This window comes from Salvelinus namaycush, unplaced genomic scaffold (genome assembly GCF_016432855.1).
Source record: "Salvelinus namaycush isolate Seneca unplaced genomic scaffold, SaNama_1.0 Scaffold570, whole genome shotgun sequence".
In the NCBI taxonomy this organism is placed as follows: domain Eukaryota; kingdom Metazoa; phylum Chordata; class Actinopteri; order Salmoniformes; family Salmonidae; genus Salvelinus; species Salvelinus namaycush.
The window spans coordinates 13,821-33,415 of NW_024061276.1; the positions used below are offsets into that span (position 1 = coordinate 13,821).

The 19,595-nt window shown below is 43.5% G+C and overlaps 1 protein-coding gene across 1 annotated transcript; it reads left to right on the top strand.

The window, feature by feature from the left end:
• Positions 1–245: 245 nt before the first annotated feature.
• On the top strand, positions 246–19,144 carry LOC120041888 (zinc finger protein 721-like). The gene is made up of 5 exons (XM_038986749.1): positions 246–325; positions 800–1,337; positions 3,990–5,430; positions 14,396–15,366; positions 16,639–19,144. Exons 2-5 carry the CDS (start codon positions 858–860, stop codon positions 18,307–18,309), a joined length of 4,563 nt encoding a protein of 1,520 aa, XP_038842677.1. The 5' UTR covers positions 246–325; positions 800–857; the 3' UTR covers positions 18,310–19,144.
• The last annotated feature ends 451 nt before the right edge of the window (positions 19,145–19,595 follow it).

Here is a 19,595-nt window from a genome sequence, read left to right on the forward strand (position 1 = left end):
GATGCCTTGTGTTGTCTTTATCATGTCCACCTAATAAACAGGTGATTGTTGTTAACATGGTTCAGTCATTCAATGAGGAGCTAGCTTATACTGTCTGGTACGACTTATCCTATCATTCATCGGAAGAGAGAAAAGGGATGGAGTGGGTGTGAAGGTTTGAGGAAATGTAAAGTCTTGGAAATAAGGGCTTTTATTTAGAAGGATTTCTTATTACCATACCGGAAATGACGCCATCGACATGCTCCCCGAGGTCAAAGGGTATACATCAGAACACGTCGGAAGGAAAGTCAAAGACGATATAATAAAATATATTTAGGGTAATCAGGTATTTTGTATGCGTATATAGCGAAATAATATTCGCGTTGTAGATTGGTATTACCAGAACCATGTAGTCGTTAGCTAGCTAGGTCCACATGGATAGTTAGCCCACGCTGATCTAGCTAGCTCCGCTAACGTTAGCTGCTTTGTACACCGCTAGTTATAGCTGTTGTAGCGTGGACTGTAAGATAAACCCAATCTTAAAGTCCACGCTATAACAGCCATTGGGTTTATTATGCTTGCTAGTTACGTCCCGACTGATTTGCTCCAATGTTGGTATTGATTTGGGTCCCCTACACAACATGAATAGAATAACTAAGTACAGTAACTAGCTAGCCAGCTAAGTCATGCTAACAGCAATGGTTCCAGGCTGATCTCAAAACAGGCTGATCTCAAAACGGCTGGTTATATGTTTTAAATTTCATCTAATAATGACATGAAATTACAGATGAGTGTTTTGATGTATAAATATTTTTTACAGGTACTCTAAAGTCCTGCCATTGACTGCATTGTCGTTGTTGCCGCACGAGCAGGACAATATGAATCCGCTCAGTTCAGAGAAGGAAACATTGATGGATGAAATCGAAAAGAGTTTATGGAATTTAACCGAGGACAATTTACGCTACATGTGTGAACGTTGTGGAATGGATGGCTCTGAAATTAAAGGGATGAATCATCGCTTATTAAGGCGTAAAGTCATGGAGGAAATGTGGGACAATACGGAGTCAATGAAATCAGAGGAGCAGGGAATGTCTTGGTTAGTCCAACTTAAAGACGACATCAGGAGGATACTGGAGGATGGTAGCAGTGCACTCATGAGTCCCAGCCAAGCCGATGATGATGTAGACTGCAATGAAGAACACAAGGGAGACGGGGACTGGTTGCCTAGCAACGGACTGACAGCGGAGCCCTTGCATCCCAGCCAATGTGATGATGATGATGACTGCGACGAAGAGGGAGGAGCTGGGTTGCCTTGCAATGGACTGGAGGCAGAGTCAGCTCCAGAGAGGAACAGTTACGTGAGTATTTCCCAGTCAGAAAGTGTTTTGTTTCTCAACAGTATTTTCTTGATTCCTTGACCTCCTATAAATGCATTGAAGGAGAATATCTGAGTTTTTTCCTCTTGGACTTTATCCTCCAATGTATTTTAAGAAGACCAAGTAATCAAAGATGATAGGAATCAAGGAAAGTCTAGAAGAAAAAGAAACGCACACCTATTAGGCGATGTGCTGGCTAGCGGAGTGGAAAACTAGAAAATAAAGGAGAGCCGCACACTCTAGGAGCTCAGATGCAAAAATGTAATATCCAACGTTTCGACAGGCAAGCTGTCTTCATCAGGGTATAATCACTGCGGGATGACTCGTTTATATAGTGTCAAAAGACACACAGGTGTCTGTAATCATGGCCAAGTGTGGCCTAATATCATTGGTTAATTATTAAATATTAAAATGGTATACAAATAACAGCATACAAAAAACAAATGGATAGCATATGATCATAGATTCATTTTAGACTACACAAGCTTACAAACAATTACAATGGCAAAGTCACAATAATCACAAGAATGGCTTCAGATCAAAGTCTACGTTGAGACCGAAGGGAGCAAGGGTCTTCAAGTTAAAGATCCAGGCAGCCTCCAGGCAGCCATTTTCTTCTGCAATGTGACCCTAATGAACTACCTTCCAGTGCATGCATTATAACATTGGCTGAAATAGTACTCACACATAACTATTTCATGTTTCTTAATGATTTCTTTATTCAGACGAAGGGTACTGCTATGGGATCCCCCATGGCTCCTAACTATGCTAATTTGTATGTGGGTTACATGGAGAAACGGTCTATTTTCAATCCTCTCAAAAATGTTTTCTTGCCTAACATCATTATTTGGAAACGTTATATTGATGATATTTTTGTTCTGTGGAGGGGTGATGCAAAACAGCTCCAGGCATTCCATGCTTTTCTTAACTCCTGTTCTGAGCATCTGAGATTTACTATGCAATCTGATACACGTCAAATCAGTTTTCTTGATCTTCTGATCCTGTGTGAAAATAATGTTCTATACACTGATCTTTACAGGAAACCTACTGATCGTAACAGTTTGTTGAGGGCTGACAGTCGTCACCCACTTCCCTTGAAAAATAGTTTGCCCTACAGCCAATTCTGTCCAATCAAAAGAATTTGCAAAAAAAACAATCAGATTTCGACAGAAATATGGCTGAGACGTAAAGAAAGGAGAGGGGGTACAAAAATGATCAGATTAATATTGCCATTGAGAAAATTCAAAACAAAACTAGACATGACCAGTCTCGCAAAAAGAAGCATTCTTGCATTCTAACTACCCGCTATTCAAAGTGCTCTGAACAAATTAAGGGAATCGTTCACAAACATTGGCACATTCTAAAATCCGATGATAGTCTCGGTAATGTGTTTTCGGACCTTCCCTTGGTCGTATTTTCGCGGGGCAGAAATCTCAGAGACCAATTGGTACACTCTGATTTACCACCCCAAGATATTCCTGAACAACGTCTATTTGCGCCCCTACTGGATGGAAATTACAAGTGTAATGGCTGTGCTCAATGCAATGGCACTTATAAAAGCAGATCCTTCAAACACCCACAAACAGGGAAATCGATCCCAATCAAAGGTGTTATTACGTGCTCCACTAAGGCAGTTATTTATCTTATAACTTGTCCTTGTGGTAAAAATTATGTGGGTAAAACAAAGCGCAAATTAAAAGTACGTATCTCAGAGCATTGTAGCACCATTAGGTACAAAAACTTGACTTACCCAGTTGCGGCCCACTTTTTGGAGGCAGGCCACTCGATTTCGTCTCTGCGTTATATTGGCATCGAACATGTCTCCCTCCCTAGGAGAGGGGGTGACCTTGATAATTTATTGTTAAAACGAGAGGCTGCCTGGATCTTTAATCTAAGGACCCTTGCTCCCTTCGGTCTCAACGTAGACTTTGATCTGAAGCCATTCTTGTGATTATTGTGACTTTGCCATTGTAATTGTTTGTAAGCTTGTGTAGTCTAAAATGAATCTATGATCGTATGCTATCCATTTGTTTTTTGTATGCTGTTCTTTGTATGCCATTTTAATATTTGAGAATTAACCAATGATATTAGGCCACTGTTGGCCACGATTACAGACACCTGTGTGTCTTTTGACACTATATAAACGAGTCATCCCGCAGTGTTTGTGATTATACCCTGATGAAGACAGCTTGCCTGTCGAAACGTTGGATATTAAATTTTTGTGTCTGAGCTCCAAGAGTGTGCGGCTCTCCTTTGTTTTCGGGGAATCAAGGAAAGACCTGTGAGATCATTTTTTTAAAAACAACATTTTAGTCACTTAGCAGACGCTCTTATCCAGAGAGACTTACATTTATTTAACTAGACAAGTCAGTTAAGAACAAATTCTTATTCGCAATGACGGCCTACCCCGGACGGCGCTGGGCCAATTGTGCGCCGCCCTAACATGAGAAATTAGGGTTAAGTGCCTTGCGTAAGGGCAGATTTTTCACTTAGTCGGCTTGAGGATTCGAACCAGCAACCTTTCGGTTATTGGTCCAATGCTCTTAACCACTAGGCTACCTTTTGAGACTTCAAAATTCCTTGACAAGTACGAGAGTGTTTCTCACCCTGATTCTCTATTTTTCTGATTTCCAGGACAAGCCTCCACCTCCACCCTCCCCTCTCCCAGAGTCCCCAGGTCGTGCCTCTCCCGGCAGGGCCTTGTTGTGCGGTCTGAAGAGGGTGTCTGTACGACTCGACGACTGCAGGAAGACACCAGGGCAGAGTAGCCATATAATACACAAGACAACACAGACAGGAGAGAAACCCCACAGCTCGTCTAATGCTGAACATATCTGTGATCACTGTGGGAAGAATTTTGTCACAGCTACCAATCTAAAAACACATTTACTGTGTCTGACTGGAGAGAAACCACACATGTGCTCTGAATGTGGAAAGAGATTCACGCAGGCCGGCAATCTTAAGAGACACCAGAGAACTCATACTGGGGAGAAACCGTTTGTTTGTCCTCGTTGTGGGAAAGACTACAATGATTCTGGAAACTTAAAGAAACACATGAGATCTCATGTTGTTAAACAACACACAGGGAACCCCACAGTGAAACCGTACCTCTGCTCTGAATGTGGGAAGCAATTCTTTGGAAAACAAAGCCTTGAATATCACCGGGAGGTTTTTCACACAGATCACCCTCACCGCTGTGGTCAATGTAAGAAGAGCTTCATAACTGCAGCAAGACTGGAATCACACACAAAAACACGACACCCGCCAACTGATCCTCTGAAGAATCCACACGTGTGCTTGGAATGTGGAAGGGGATTCCCTGTGGCCGCAAGTCTTAAAAGACACCTGAGAATTCATTCTGAGGAGAAACCGTACGTTTGCCCTCAGTGTGGAAACGGTTACAGTGATCGTGGAAATTTAAAGAAACACATCAGAACTCACACAGAAGAGAAACCCTACCACTGCGTGGTGTGCGGGATGAAGTTTCGTCATACAAAAACGTTACAACGGCATCACCAGGAGAACCACAAGGGGGAGACACTGGGTCCCATCCAAAGGCATCAAGACCCTCTTCCATGCCCCCACTGCGGGGAGAAGTTCTCTACCAAGGCTCTTCTAAAGGATCATCTACGGACCCACCCTACCCGGGTCCACTGCTCCCAGTGTGACAAGACCTTTTCCAATAAAGGTAACTTACTTGTTCATCAGAGGAAACACACTGGAGAGAGGCCTTACCTTTGCCCTCAGTGTGGGAAGAGTTTCTCTCTGGCAGGGAGTTTAAAACTTCATCTCCGGATTCATGCCGGTGAGAAACCTTACTGCTGTACTTACTGTGACAAGAGATTCACAAGGAAGGGCCACTGCAATAGCCACATGCGAATCCACACAGGAGAGAAGCCGTACCAATGCTCTGACTGCGGGAGGAGGTTTGCTGACGGTAATGTCCTGAAAAACCACCGGCGGACCCACACAGGAGAGAAACCGTTCCAGTGCCGCATGTGCGATAAAGCCTTTGCCCAGTTGACCAGTCTGAAGAAACATCAGGAGACACACAGCCATAATCACACTGTGCGATAAAGCCTTGGCCAGTTGCACAGTCTGAAGAAACATCCAGAGACACAGATTCATCCCGTCTCTGCCAGGAATCCCTACGTACCACACATTCAGTCCATCCCTAATACTTACCCACCACGTACCACACAATCAGTCCATCCCTAATACTTACCCACCACGTACCACACAATCAGTCCATCCCTAATACTTACCCACCACGTACCACACAACCAGTCCATCCCTAATACTTACCCGCCACGTACCACACAATCAGTCCATCCCTAATACTTACCCACCACGTACCACACAATCAGTCCATCCCTAATACTTACCCACCACGTACCACACAACCAGTCCATCCCTAATACTTACCCACCATGTACCACACAATCAGTCCATCCCTAATACTTACCCACCACGTACCACACAATCAGTCCATCCCTAATACTTACCCACCACATCCCTTTGGCCCTCACCTTTTCCATGTTGGCAGTTCTAGGGAGGGGTTTGGGACCAGGTGACTGAAGTTACCAAAGACAAAACAGCTGGAAATACAACTTTGTATCGCCGACTTCCTCTCATTAGGGCCATCGGAAGGCATTGGATCAGGTATCTTCTTGATCTCTGGGTTTAAAAGACTCGTCAGCAATCTTACCACCATGACCAGTTCTTTTTAAATGACAAATGTGGGTATCCTGTTAGCCTGACATCCAGACCTGTTTTGTGCTAATATTCCACTCTCCATGCCATGTTTGACATATTAGAATCTGAAAAAATAGATACTGTGTGGAATGTAAACACAACTAGAGTGTTACACAGGCTAGTATGTTGTATGTATAACAAACACTATATATTTTTTGTCTCAGACTGAAATGATTCTGCTCGGCTCCCTGTTCAAGTTGAGTTCACATTTTAGCCCGGGGGTTTTTGTATTAACTGTTGTTAAGATATGTTGTCCATTTGAATTTATTGCCGAACCCCAACTAGAGTTAATAAAAATGGTAACAGAAATGTGTTGTTGGAGTACATTTTTTTTAGTTAGAATGTTTATGTGTAACCTAGGGACGTAGCATAACCTAGGGTCGTAGCATAACCTAGGGTCGTAGCATAACCTAGGGTCGTAGCATAACCTAGGGACGTAGCATAACCTAGGGACGTAGCATAACCTAGGGTCGTAGCATAACAGAGTTGTAGCATAACCTAGAGTTGTAGCATAACCTAGGGACGTAGCATAACCTAGGGTCGTAGCATAACCTAGGGTGTAGCATAACCTAGGGTGTAGCATAACCTGGGGTTGTAGCATAACCTAGGCTGTAGCATAACCTAGGCTGTAGCATAACCTAGGGACGTAGCATAACCTAGGGACGTAGCATAACCTAGGGACGTAGCATAACCTAAGGACTTAGCATAACCTAGGGTGTAGCATAACCTAGGGACGTAGCATAACCTAGGGACGTAGCATAACCTAAGGACTTAGCATAACCTAGGGACGTAGCATAACGTAGGGCCGTAGCATAACCTAGGATCCAAGCATAACCTAGGATCCTACTATAACCTAGGGATGTAGCATAATCTAGGATCCAAGCATAACCTAGGGTCCTGGCATAACCTAGGGTCCAAGCATAACCTAGGATCCAAGCATAACCTAGGGTCCAAGCATAACCTAGGATCCAAGCATAACCTAGAATCCAAGCATAACCTAGGGTCCTACTATAACCTTCAAACGTCACAGGCAAAGTGCATGTAGTACAACATAAAAAGTGAGTGAGGACAGAAATTATTGTATTATTGTTTATTATTAATCAATATTGGCATGACTGGTGTAATTCTATACTGAACCAAAATATAAAACGCAACATGTAAAGCGTTGGTCCTATGTTTCATGAGCACAAAAAGCTTATTTCTCTCAAATTTGGTGCACATATTTGTTTACATCCCAGTTAGTATTTCTCCTTTGCCAAGATAATCTGTGTGACATATCAATAAACAGATTAAACAGCATGATCATTACACAGGCGCGCATTGTGCCGGGGACAATAAAAGTCCACTCAAAAAGAGTTGTCTCAAGTTTTGAGGGAGCGTGCAATCGGCATGCTGACAGCAGGAAAGACCACCAGAACGGTTGCCAGAGAATGTCATGTTGATTTCTCTACCATAAGCCACCTACAATGTCGTTTTGAGAATGTGGGTCCACTGCTCCCGATGCGGCAAGACCTTCTCCATTAAAAGTAACTTACTGGTTCATCAGAGGAAACACACTGGAGAGAGGCCTCACCTTTGCCCTCGGTGTGGGAAGAGTTTCTCTCTGGCAGGGAGTTTAAAACTTAATCTCCGGATTCATGCTGGTGAGAAGCCTTACTGCTGTATTTACTGTGACAAGAAATTCACAAGTAATAGGGCTAAAATAGAAGTCGTTCCTGACGCAGATCGGGCTGAAAGTCATCTCATTGGTTTATAGAAGCAGATACCCAGTGCCATCTCCTCATTGGTTATACCCACGTGGGTGATTGAAAGACGAACTTTGTTGCCGGTTGTCATGGTAATACAATGAAAGTTTAGATGCATCACCATATAAGTTCAAAGATGAAAAAGCCTGGAAGGAGGAGAGATGACTAGAAACGATTCGGTTGGCCGTTTTATGTGTGGATTAATTGTCGGAGTAGAGGTCCTTGTGCATTTCAGGTAAAATAACAACTCAATGTTTATATCCCGGGACAAATTAGCTAGCAACAGCAAGCTAGCTAAATAGGACAAATTAACGTTAGCTAGCAAGTGCAAGCTAGCTAGCTAAATTGCCATACATGTTTAATGCTTTTCGACCTGTCCCCAAATTAATGTCATTGGTTCAGAGTTTGTTTTGATATTTTAACCTGCGTGTCGTGATCGCGTTTGGTGTGGGGGGGGCAAAATAAATGTATGCACGATAGCGCACGTGCGCAGCCGGTTTGGGTTCCGTGTTACCCACTGCAATGGCCACATGCCAACAGGAGCACCTTTTGAAATGATTGTTAAACAAACATCATGACTGGTTGTTTTTCTGCCACATTAAACGGTAATACATGATGAAAGTCGTGATGAATCTTTACTAGGTCCACTGAGATCATATGAAATGAATAGCGATTCTATAGGGAATCTATGCTTCCAGTGCCTTCACAAATATTCACACCCCTTTACTTTTCCCCTACATTCTGCTGTGTTACAGACTGAATTTCAAATGGATTCTATTGAGATTTGTTTTTGTAACTGGCCTACACACAATACCCAATAATGTCAAAGTGGAAGTATGAGTTTGAAGGTAGGCCTTGAAATACATCCACAGGTACACCTCCAATTGACTCAAATTATGTCAATTAGCCTATCAGAAGCTTCTGAAGCCATGACATAATTTTCTGGAATTTTCCAAGCTGTTTAAAGGCACAGTCAACTTAGTGTATGTAAACTTCTGACCCACTGGAATTGTGATACAGTGAATTATAAGTGAAATAATCTGTCTGTAAACAGCTTGATTCCTAATCTATCGACATAGATTAGGAATAACTGGCCACTTTAAGGACATGAAACACTAGCCACTTTAATAATGTCTCCATATCTTACATTACTCATCTCATATGTATATACTGTATTCTATAATATGCCACTGTATCTTAGTCCAATGCCGCTGACATATATGTATGTATATTCTTAATCCATTCCTTACTTAGATTTACGTGTATTTTGGGTATATGTTGTGAAACTGTTAGATATTACTTGTTAGATATTACTGCACTGTTGGAGCTAGAAGCACAAGCATTTCTCTACACCCGCAATAACATCTGTTAAACACTTGTATGTGACCAATAAAATTGGATTTGATTTGAAATGGGAGCCTTTTCAATGTCCGTATCTGGCCACCAGGGGGAGCTGTTGCTATTGCCCATATTGTGAATCACCGGTCTGAGAATACAGTAGTTTGACTGGCTCCGATCCAGATGGTGTATTATGTTCTGCAATATTGTTGCTACTGCTGTTTTTGACTTGAATATAGATATTGTTGAATGTTTTTTGAATATGGTATAGTTTATGGTAGAGAAATTAACATTAAATCATCTTGCAACAGCTCTGGTGGACATTCCTGCAGTCAGCACGCCAATTGCACGCTCCCTCAAAACTTGAGACATCTGTGGCATTGTGTTGTGCGAACAAACTGCACATTTTAGAGTGGCCTTTTATTGTCCCCAGCACAAGGTGCACCTGTGTAATGAGCATGCTGTTTAATCAGCTTCTTGATATGCCACACCTGGTGGATGGATTACCTTGGCAAAGGACAAATGCTCACTAACAGGGATATAAACAAATGTGTGCACAAAATTTGAGAGAAATACGCTTTTTTGTGCATTTTCAACATTTCTGGTATCTTTTATTTTTTAGTTCATGATTAATACAGTGAAAACAAACGTAACAAAAACATTAACATGTTGCATTTATATTTTTGTTCAGTATAAATTCAACGACACACATGTGTGTCATAACAGAACAGTGGTGCAATATCTTTCCGGTGAAGGCCACAAAGCAGATACTGTATGGTACAAACAGGTCAACATGACCCACAGCACGGTCAAGCAGATACTACATGGTACAAACAGGTCAACATGACCCACAGCACGGTCAAGCAGATACTACATGGTACAAACAGGTCAACATGACCCACAGCACGGTCAACCAGATACTGCATGGTACAAACAGGTCAACATGACCCACAGCACGGTCAAGCAGATACTGTATGGTACAAACAGGTCAACATGACCCACAGCACGGTCAAGCAGATACTACATGGTACAAACAGGTCAACATGACCCACAGCACGGTCAAGCAGATACTACATGGTACTAACAGGTCAACATGACCCACAGCACGGTCAAGCAGATACTACATGGTACAAACAGGTCAACATGACCCACAGCACGGTCAACCAGATACTACATGGTACAAACAGGTCAACATGACCCACAGCACGGTCAAGCAGATACTACATGGTACAAACAGGTCAACATGACCCACAGCACGGTCAACCAGATACTACATGGTACAAACAGGTCAACATGACCCACAGCACGGTCAACCAGATACTACATGGTACAAACAGGTCAACATGACCCACAGCACGGTCAACCAGATACTACATGGTACAAACAGGTCAACATAACCCACAGCACGGTCAAGCAGATACTACATGGTACAAACAGGTCAACATGACCCACAGCACGGTCAAGCAAGTTCATGTTTTCAACAGTTTACTTAACAATTACTGATTGAGAACCACGGAGTTACTGCAAGTCAAAACAAAGACAACAGGAGCCCTGCCTCTGCTATTCCAGCACCATTTCAACATAAACATTTAAACATCATCAAATCAACTAGGCTATATACAGTGGGGAGAACAAGTATTTGATACACTGCCGATTTTGCAGGTTTTCCTACTTACAAAGCATGTAGAGGTCTGTAATTTTTAATCATAGGTACACTTCAACTGTGAGAGACGGAATCTAAAACAAAAATCCAGAAAATCACATTGTATGATTTTTAAGTAATTAATTTGCATTTTATTGCATGACATAAGTATTTGATCACCTACCAACCAGTACGAATTCCGGCTCTCACAAACCTGTTAGTTTTTCTTTAAGAAGCCCTCCTGTTCTCCACTCATTACCTGTATTAACTGCACCTGTTTGAACTCGTTACCTGTATAACAGACACCTGTACACACACTCAATCAAACAGACTCCAACCTCTCCACAATGGCCAAGACCAGAGAGCTGTGTAAGGACATCAGGGATACAATTGTAGACCTGCACAAGGCTGGGATGGGCTACAGGACAATAAGCAAGCAGCTTGGTGAGAAGGCAACAACTGTAGGCGCAATTATTAGAAAATGGAAGAAGTTCAAGATGACCAAGCCAGCCCAGGACCTTCACATCCAGCTTCCTCACCTGCTGGATTATCTGAGACCAGCCACCCAGACAGCTGAAACGGAGGAGTATTTATGTCTGTAATGAAGCCCTTTTGTGGGGAAAAACTCATTTTGATTGGCTGCCCAGTGACTCTTATTCTGAAAGATTCCAAAACTTGTGACACGGAAGTGCTTAGTTATTCCAGAGCTATTAGAGAATGAGGAGATAAGAATCTCAGCTGGATATATATGTAGTGGTGGTTTAAAGTACTACTTAAGTCGTTTTTTGGGGTATCTGTACTGTACTTTACTATTTATATTTTTGACAACTTGCATTTTTACTCCCCTTCATTCCTAAAGAAAATCATGTACTTTTTACTCCGTACATTTTCCCTGACACCCAATTACATTTTGAATGCTTAGCAGTTCAGGAAAATTGTCCAATTTATGCACTTATCAAGAGAAAGTCCCTGGTCACATCCCTTCTGCCTCTGATCTGGCAGACTCACTAAACAGAGAAAGTCCCTGGTCACATCCCTTCTGCCTCTGATCTGGCAGACTCACTAAACACACATGTATCTTTTGTAAATGAGTGTTGGAGTGTGCCCCTGGCTATCCATACGTTTAAAAAAAACAAGAAAATGGTGCTGTCTGGTTTGCTTAATATAAGGTCCTGAAATGATTTATACTTTTACTTTTGATACTTAAGTATATTTAAAACCAAATACTTTTAGACTTTTACTCAAGTAGTATTTTACTGGGTGACTTTCCCTTCTACTTTTCTATTCAAGGTATTTTAACTTTTACTGAAGTATGACAACTGGGTACTTTTCGACCTCTACCAATATGAATGTCCACCAAGGTGTTCACGTTGTCATGCTGCGTCACGTGGTTGTAAAAACGAATTGGCACGCAATTCCTTCTTAAAAGTCAGGGTCGAGACACCTGCCTATTTTCCTCAATAGTATGTAATGTCATGATTTTAAAGCTATACGATATTACAGCGAACATGTTAATTATCTCACACCCCGATAAAAAAATGTTGAATGTTGTACTTCTTGTTTACGTAATTCATGCTAATGTTGGTTTTTTGAGCTGGAGCCCAATGCACTCCCATTCGGTTCCAGAAGAAGTGAGTGCGTTGTCCAATAATCACCCAGAATGCACCACGCAGCCCATTGACGAAGCATAGGCAACGTACACAATGGTCGTTAACACGATTACGCTGGAGTTTCTCATCTCCATAAAGGTATCTCTGGTTATTCTTGCCCTCTTCATAACGGTATCAATACCAAAGATGGTGGACACCATTCTTATTTGATTGAAGCAAGAATGGGACAATTTTGGAATATAGCTGGTCAGTAAAGCATTAGGTATCGGGGTTGTTCAAACGATGTAGTTACCTAGTCGTAAGGGTTGCATAACTTAGTTACTGTTATGTACCTGCTCTTCAGAATGCTACTTTTTTAGTTGGGTAGCTAGCTGATCAATAGCTCCTGCTAACTAATTTGAATCTCTGCTCAAACATAGACGATACAGGAATAAAATGACAATTGTTTTCTGTATGATAAGAACAGGCAGGGGACTCTACATATAATTAATGAGCTGTTGTACCTAATGTTCCTGTTATGTTATTTAGCTAGCTAGCTAGCTAGCTAGCTTCCAAAAGTCCAAATTGTAACCTTCAAAATAAAAGTCCTCATTGTGGAAACCTTTTCAATTTAAATGGTATTAAAGATCACTAATATTGTTCTATTATATTGTTATATTAAGTAAACATGAAATAGCGACGGTAAAATATATAACATTTAAACATTTGATGGACTTAACAGAAATTGAATGTCACTACATATTTGACCGTACAAATGGCTTTTGTCCCCATTAGGACGGGATTCGTTTTACTGGGGGAGATCGAGTAAAGTAATTATGCGCACGAGCATAAAACTCAACTAACCTACTTTTAGTCCCGTGCGAATCTGCCATGTCCAGTCATTTTCACATGGAGAGAGAATAGTAATTCAAACCCGGAAAAACCTCCAGTTCTTTTTTTGGCAAACTCCAAGATCCTCTGATAGTACTTATCCTGAGCGAATCGACATCACTGTGTTTTGAAGGGTATTACAGCGTTTAACAGGTGCTGCTTGCGGTTTGGGTAAGAACATGGGAACAAGGCTGTGCAGTGCTAGCTATGTACATAGCCTACAGATAAGTTATATTTTTTTGTCATATATAAACTTTTCTAGTGCCTGTTTCCCTTTTTAAAAGATTAGACGCCAATGAATTGATAAATGGCCAAATACAACAGTTTTAAATAATGTCTGCATACAGTTCACGATTCTTATTGATATTATTTAGATTTTCTCCGATCTTAAAGCAAGTCAATATTATATTAGGCTATCCATAGACAAGTTGAAATATCTGCATGCCTACAACAGCCACCAGGCTTCCATCATAACGGTCAAGTTTTGAATGAGGAAAAATACAAATAAATTACAGGGGGCAGTTTGGTTAAAAACGGATCCCGTCCGACTTGTCCTTTACACCATGTCTGCCTATTTTTACACAGGTGACCTCACAAAGAGATTCCAGTGTTCTGGTGACAGGAAGAAGATCTGGTGTTCTGAGATAACGCTCACCCTGGAATAACTTGTGTCTTGGCCAGAGAGACTGGCAAAACAGCACCTCCTGAAGCTTCCTGTGTGGTGCAGCGGTCTAAGACACTGCGTCTCAGTGCTAGAGGTCGTCACTACAGACACCCTGGTTCTATTCCAGGCTGTATCACAACCGGCCGTGATTGGGACTCCCATAGGGTGGCGCGGAATTGGCCCAGTGTCGTCCGGGTTTGACCGGTGTAGTCCGTCATTATAAATAAGAATTTGTTCTTAACTGACTTGCCTGGTTAAATAAAGGTTAAATAAAAAATAAAGCTCCCAGTGTGAAGGGAGATATAGGAGACCCGTGAAAACACAGGAGAGAGACACCTCACATTAGTGACAGCTCCGTTCAATAACCAGTTGTTATAGATTTTTTTTAAACCAAGAAACATTCTAACTCTGCTGAGACAAAATGAGTTCAGAGAGGGAAACGTTGATGGATGAAATCGAAAAGAGTTTATGGAATTTAACTGAGGACAATTTACGCTACATGTGTGAACGTTGTGGAATGGATGGCTCTGAAATTAAAGGTATGAATCATCGCTTATTAAGGCGTAAAGTCATGGAGGAAATGTGGGACAATACGGAGTCAATGAAATCAGAGGAGCAGGGAATGTCTTGGTTAGTCCGACTTAAAGACGACATCAGGAGGATACTGGAGGATGGTAGCAGTGCACTCATGAGTCCCAGCCAAACCGATGATGATGTAGACTGTGACGAAGAATGGAACGAAGAGGGAGGAGCTAGGTTGCCTAGTAACAGACTGGAGGCGAAATCTGATCTAGAGAGGCACACACCAGAGCAGAGGGAGAGTGATGTGACTACTTCCCAGTCAGAAAGTGTTTTTCTCAAACCACACTTGTGCACTACATGCGGTAAGGGATTCCATCAGGCTGGCTGTCTTAAGAGACACCTGAGAACTCATACGGGGGAGAAACCGTTCGTCTGCCCTCGTTGTGGGAGGGCTTGGAGTGATTCTGGAAACTTAAAGAGACACATGAGAAAAACTCACCCAGGAAAGGAGATGGTTGTTAAGATGCTCAACACACAGAGGAGTGACCCTACAGGAAGTAGGGAGGAAATGAATGTGGATTCAATTAAATCGGAGGAGCAGGGAACGTCTTGGTCACTCCAGCTGAAACAGGAGGATGCTTGTGGTGCCCCTGTGAGTCTCAGCCAGGCTCATGCTGATGATGTAGACTGCAACGTTGAGGACAGAGATTGGTTGCCTAGCATCGGACTGAAGGCGGAGCCCATGAGTCCCAGCCAATCCGACGATGACGCTGCAGACCGCAAAGAAGAATGGAACGAAGCGGGAGGTGCTACGTTGCCTAGCAACGGACTGGAGGCGGAGTCAGCTCAAGAGAGCCACAGTTGCGTGAGTACTTTCCAGTCATTATGTATTTTGTTTCTCAAAAGTCTTTCCTTGATTCCCCAACCTCCTTTTTATAAATGCATTGGGAGGAGAATCACTGAGGCTCCACCTCTTGGACTTTGTCCTCCAATGCATTGGGAGGAGAATCACTGAGGCTCCACCTCTTGGACTTTGTCCTCCAATGCATTGGGAGGAGAATCACTGAGGCTCCACCTCTTGGACTTTGTCCTCCAATGCATTGGGAGGAGAATCACTGAGGCTCCACCTCTTGGACTTTGTCCTCCAATGCATTGGGAGGAGAATAACCGAGGCTCCACCTCTTGGACTTTGTCCTCCAATGCATTGGGAGGAGAATCACTGAGGCTCCACCTCTTGGACTTTGTCCTCCAATGCATTGGGAGGAGAATCACTGAGGCTCCACCTCTTGGACTTTGTCCTCCAATGCATTGGGAGGAGATTCACTGAGGCTCCACCTCTTGGACTTTGTCCTCCAATGCATTGGGAGGAGAATCACTGAGGCTCCACCTCTTGGACTTTGTCCTCCAATGCATTGGGAGGAGAATAACCGAGGCTCCACCTCTTGGACTTTGTCCTCCAATGCATTTTGAGAAGGAGGCAGAGTTATCGAGGAAAGACTCTTGAGACTTCAAAATTCCTTGACAGGTAGGAGAGCGTTTCCCACACTAAGGGTTTTTCTGGATCAAAAATGGGCTTAGGGTCTGGCATGGGGGCGTGGCAATGGGTGCGGCATGGTGGTGTGTCAATAGGCAGGGTCGACCCATTGGCTCAGTTGAATTTTGGACAGCATTTTAGAGGCCCCCATCTTGGCGGTGTACAGAATTCTTAGCATTTTAAAGCCAATTTTCTCCATGGAGCTGAGAGAGATTTTTAACACATTTTTAAAGCAACATTTGTTTTGCGTTTCTACGTATTCTGCCATGGACCTGAGAGAAGATTTTGCAGTTTGAAGCTAATTTCCTTGAACTCTATGCATTTTGCCATGGTTAATGCTGTGTTATTCTGCTCAAACAAAACAAATCTTATTCCTGCTAAATGAATTGTTTTTCCCGTTGTTTATTCTCCCTGACTGTCTAGTGTTTATTTTGATTGTTAGTTCTCAGATTACATTATTGATACATGTAATCGGTCTGTTATCTTTTCTACTTTCTATCTGGTTTCAGTCCTTTACCCTGAAACTGTTTTTCCAGGACTTCAATGGAAGAAAAATCCCTGCACCATGATTTTTGATTTCATGTCTATTTTTCTGATTTCCAGGACAAGCCTCTCTGGCCCTCTTCCACCCTCCCAGAGTCCCCGGGGCGTGCCTCTCCCGGTAGCGCCTTATTGTGCGGTCTGAAGAGGGTGTCTGTGCGGCTTGTCGACTGCAGGAAGACCCCGGGGCAGAGTGGCCTTAAAATACACAAGGCAACACAGACAGGAGAGAAATCCCACAGCTCGTCTAATGCTGAACAACACAAAACCCTCTCAGGAAACAGGCCTAGATCCCATATCTGTGATCACTGTGGGAAGAATTTTACCACAGCAACCAATCTGAAAAGACACTTACTGTATCTGTCTGGAGAGAAACCATACATGTGCTCTGAATGCGGAAAGAGATTCACACAGGCCGGCAGTCTTAAGACACACCAGAGAACTCATACGGGGGAGAAACCGTACATCTGCACTCGTTGTGGGAAGGCTTGGAGTGATTATGGAAACTTAAAGAGACACATGAGAAGGCATACTGTTAAACAACACACAGTGAAACCTCACCACTGCTCGGATTGTGGGAAACAATTCATTGTAAAATCAAGCCTGAAACATCACCGGCTAGTTTTTCACACAGATCACCCTCACCGTTGTGGTCAATGTAAGAAGAGCTTCATAACTGCAGAAAGACTGGAATCACACATGAAAACACAACACCCGCCAAGTGATCCTCTGAAGAACCCACATGTGTGCTCTGAATGTGGAAAGGGATTCCATCAGGCCGGCTGTCTTAAGAGACACCTGAGAACTCATACGGGAGAGAAACCGTTCGTCTGCCCTCATTGTGGGAGGGCTTGGAGTGATTCTGGAAACTTAAAGAGACACATGAGAAAAACTCACCCAGGAGAAGAGATGGTTGTTAAGAGGCTCGACACTCAGAGGAGTGACCCTACAGGAAGTAGGGAGGAAATGAATGTGGATTCAATTAAATCGGAGGAGCAGGGAATGTCTCGGTCACTCCAGCTGAAAGAGGACATCAGAAGGATACTGGTGGATGCTAGCGGTGCACCAATGAGTCCCAACCAAGCCGATGATTATTCTGAAGACTGTGACGAGGGAGGAAGAACTAGGTTGTCTAGCAACAGACTGGAGGCGAAATCTGATCTAGAGAGGCACACACCAGAGCAGAGGGAGAGTGATGTGACTACTTCCCAGTCAGAAAGTGTTTTTCTCAAACCACACTTGTGCACTACATGCGGTAAGGGATTCAAAAAGGCCGGCTGTCTTAAGAGACACCAGAGAACTCATACGGGGGAGAAACCGTTCGTCTGCCCTCGTTGTGGGAGGGCTTGGAGTGATTCTGGAAACTTAAAGAGACACATGAGAAAAACTCACCCAGGAAAGGAGATGGTTGTTAAGATGCTCGACACTCAGAGGAGTGACCCTACAGGAAGTAGGAAGGAAATTAATGTGGATTCAATTAAATCGGAGGAGCAGGGAACATCTTGGTCACTCCAGCTGAAAGAGGAGGATGCTTGTGGTGCACCTGTGAGTCTCAGCCAGGCTCATGCTGATGATGTAGACTGCAACGTTGAGGACAGAGATTGGTTGCCTAGCATCGGACTGAAGGCGGAGCCCATGAGTCCCAGCCAATCCGATGATGACGTTGCAGACCGCAAAGAAGAATGTAACGAAACGGGAGGTGCCCTTCATTGTGGGAAGGCTTGGAGTTATTAAAGAGACACATGAAAAGAGCTCACCCACCACACAATCAGCATGTCCCTTATCCCTACCCACCACACAATCAGCATGTCCCTTATCCCTACCCACCACACAATCAGCATGTCCCTTATCCCTACCCACAATCAGCATGTCCCTTATCCCTACCCACCCCACAATCAGCATGTCCCTTATCCCTACCCACCACACAATCAGCATGTCCCTTATCCCTACCCACAATCAGCATGTCCCTTATCCCTACACACCACACAATCAGCATGTCCCTTATCCCACCACACAATCAGCATGTCCCTTATCCCTACCCACCACACAATCAGCATGTCCCTTATCCCTACCCACCACACAATCAGCATGTCCCTTATCCCTACCCACCACACAATCAGCATGTCCCTTATCCCACCACACAATCAGCATGTCCCTTATCCCACCACACAATCAGCATGTCCCTTATCCCTTCCCACCACACAATCAGCATGTCCCTTATCCCTACCCACCACACAATCAGCATGTCCCTTATCCCTACCCACCACACAATCAGCATGTCCCTTATCCCTACCCACCACACAATCAGCATGTCCCTTATCCCACCACACAATCAGCATGTCCCTTATCCCTTCCCACCACACAATCAGCATGTCCCTTATCCCACCACACAATCGGTATGTCCCTTATCCCTACCCACAATCAGCATGTCCCTTATCCCACCACACAATCAGCATGTCCCTTATCCCTACCCACCACACAATCAGCATGTCCCTTATCCCTACCCACCACACAATCAGCATGTCCCTTATCCCACCACACAATCAGCATGTCCCTTATCCCTTCCCACCACACAATCAGCATGTCCCTTATCCCTACACACCACACAATCAGCATGTCCCTTATCCCACCACACAATCAGCATGTCCCTTATCCCTTCCCACCACACAATCAGCATGTCCCTTATCCCTACCCACCACACAATCAGCATGTCCCTTATCCCACCACACAATCAGCATGTCCCTTATCCCTACCCACCACACAATCAGCATGTCCCTTACCCCACCACACAATCAGCATGTCCCTTATCCCACCACACAATCAGCATGTCCCTTATCCCTACCCACCACACAATCAGCATGTCCCTTATCCCTACCCACCACACAATCAGCATGTCCCTTATCCCACCACACAATCAGCATGTCCCTTATCCCACCACACAATCAGCATGTCCCTTATCCCTACCCACCACACAATCAGCATGTCCCTTATGCCTACCCACCACACAATCAGCATGTCCC

What these genes read in the sequence shown, in the direction of transcription:
- LOC120041888 (XM_038986749.1), top strand. Translation starts at nt 858, where the DNA reads ATGAATCCGCTCAGTTCAGAGAAGGAAACATTGATGGATGAAATCGAA. An exon ending in CTCCAGAGAGGAACAGTTAC is followed by an intron (nt 1,338 to 3,989) that starts GTGAGTATTTCC and finishes TCTGATTTCCAG; the next exon opens with GACAAGCCTCCACCTCCACC. An exon ending in CCATAATCACACTGTGCGAT is followed by an intron (nt 5,431 to 14,395) that starts AAAGCCTTGGCC and finishes AACTCTGCTGAG; the next exon opens with ACAAAATGAGTTCAGAGAGG.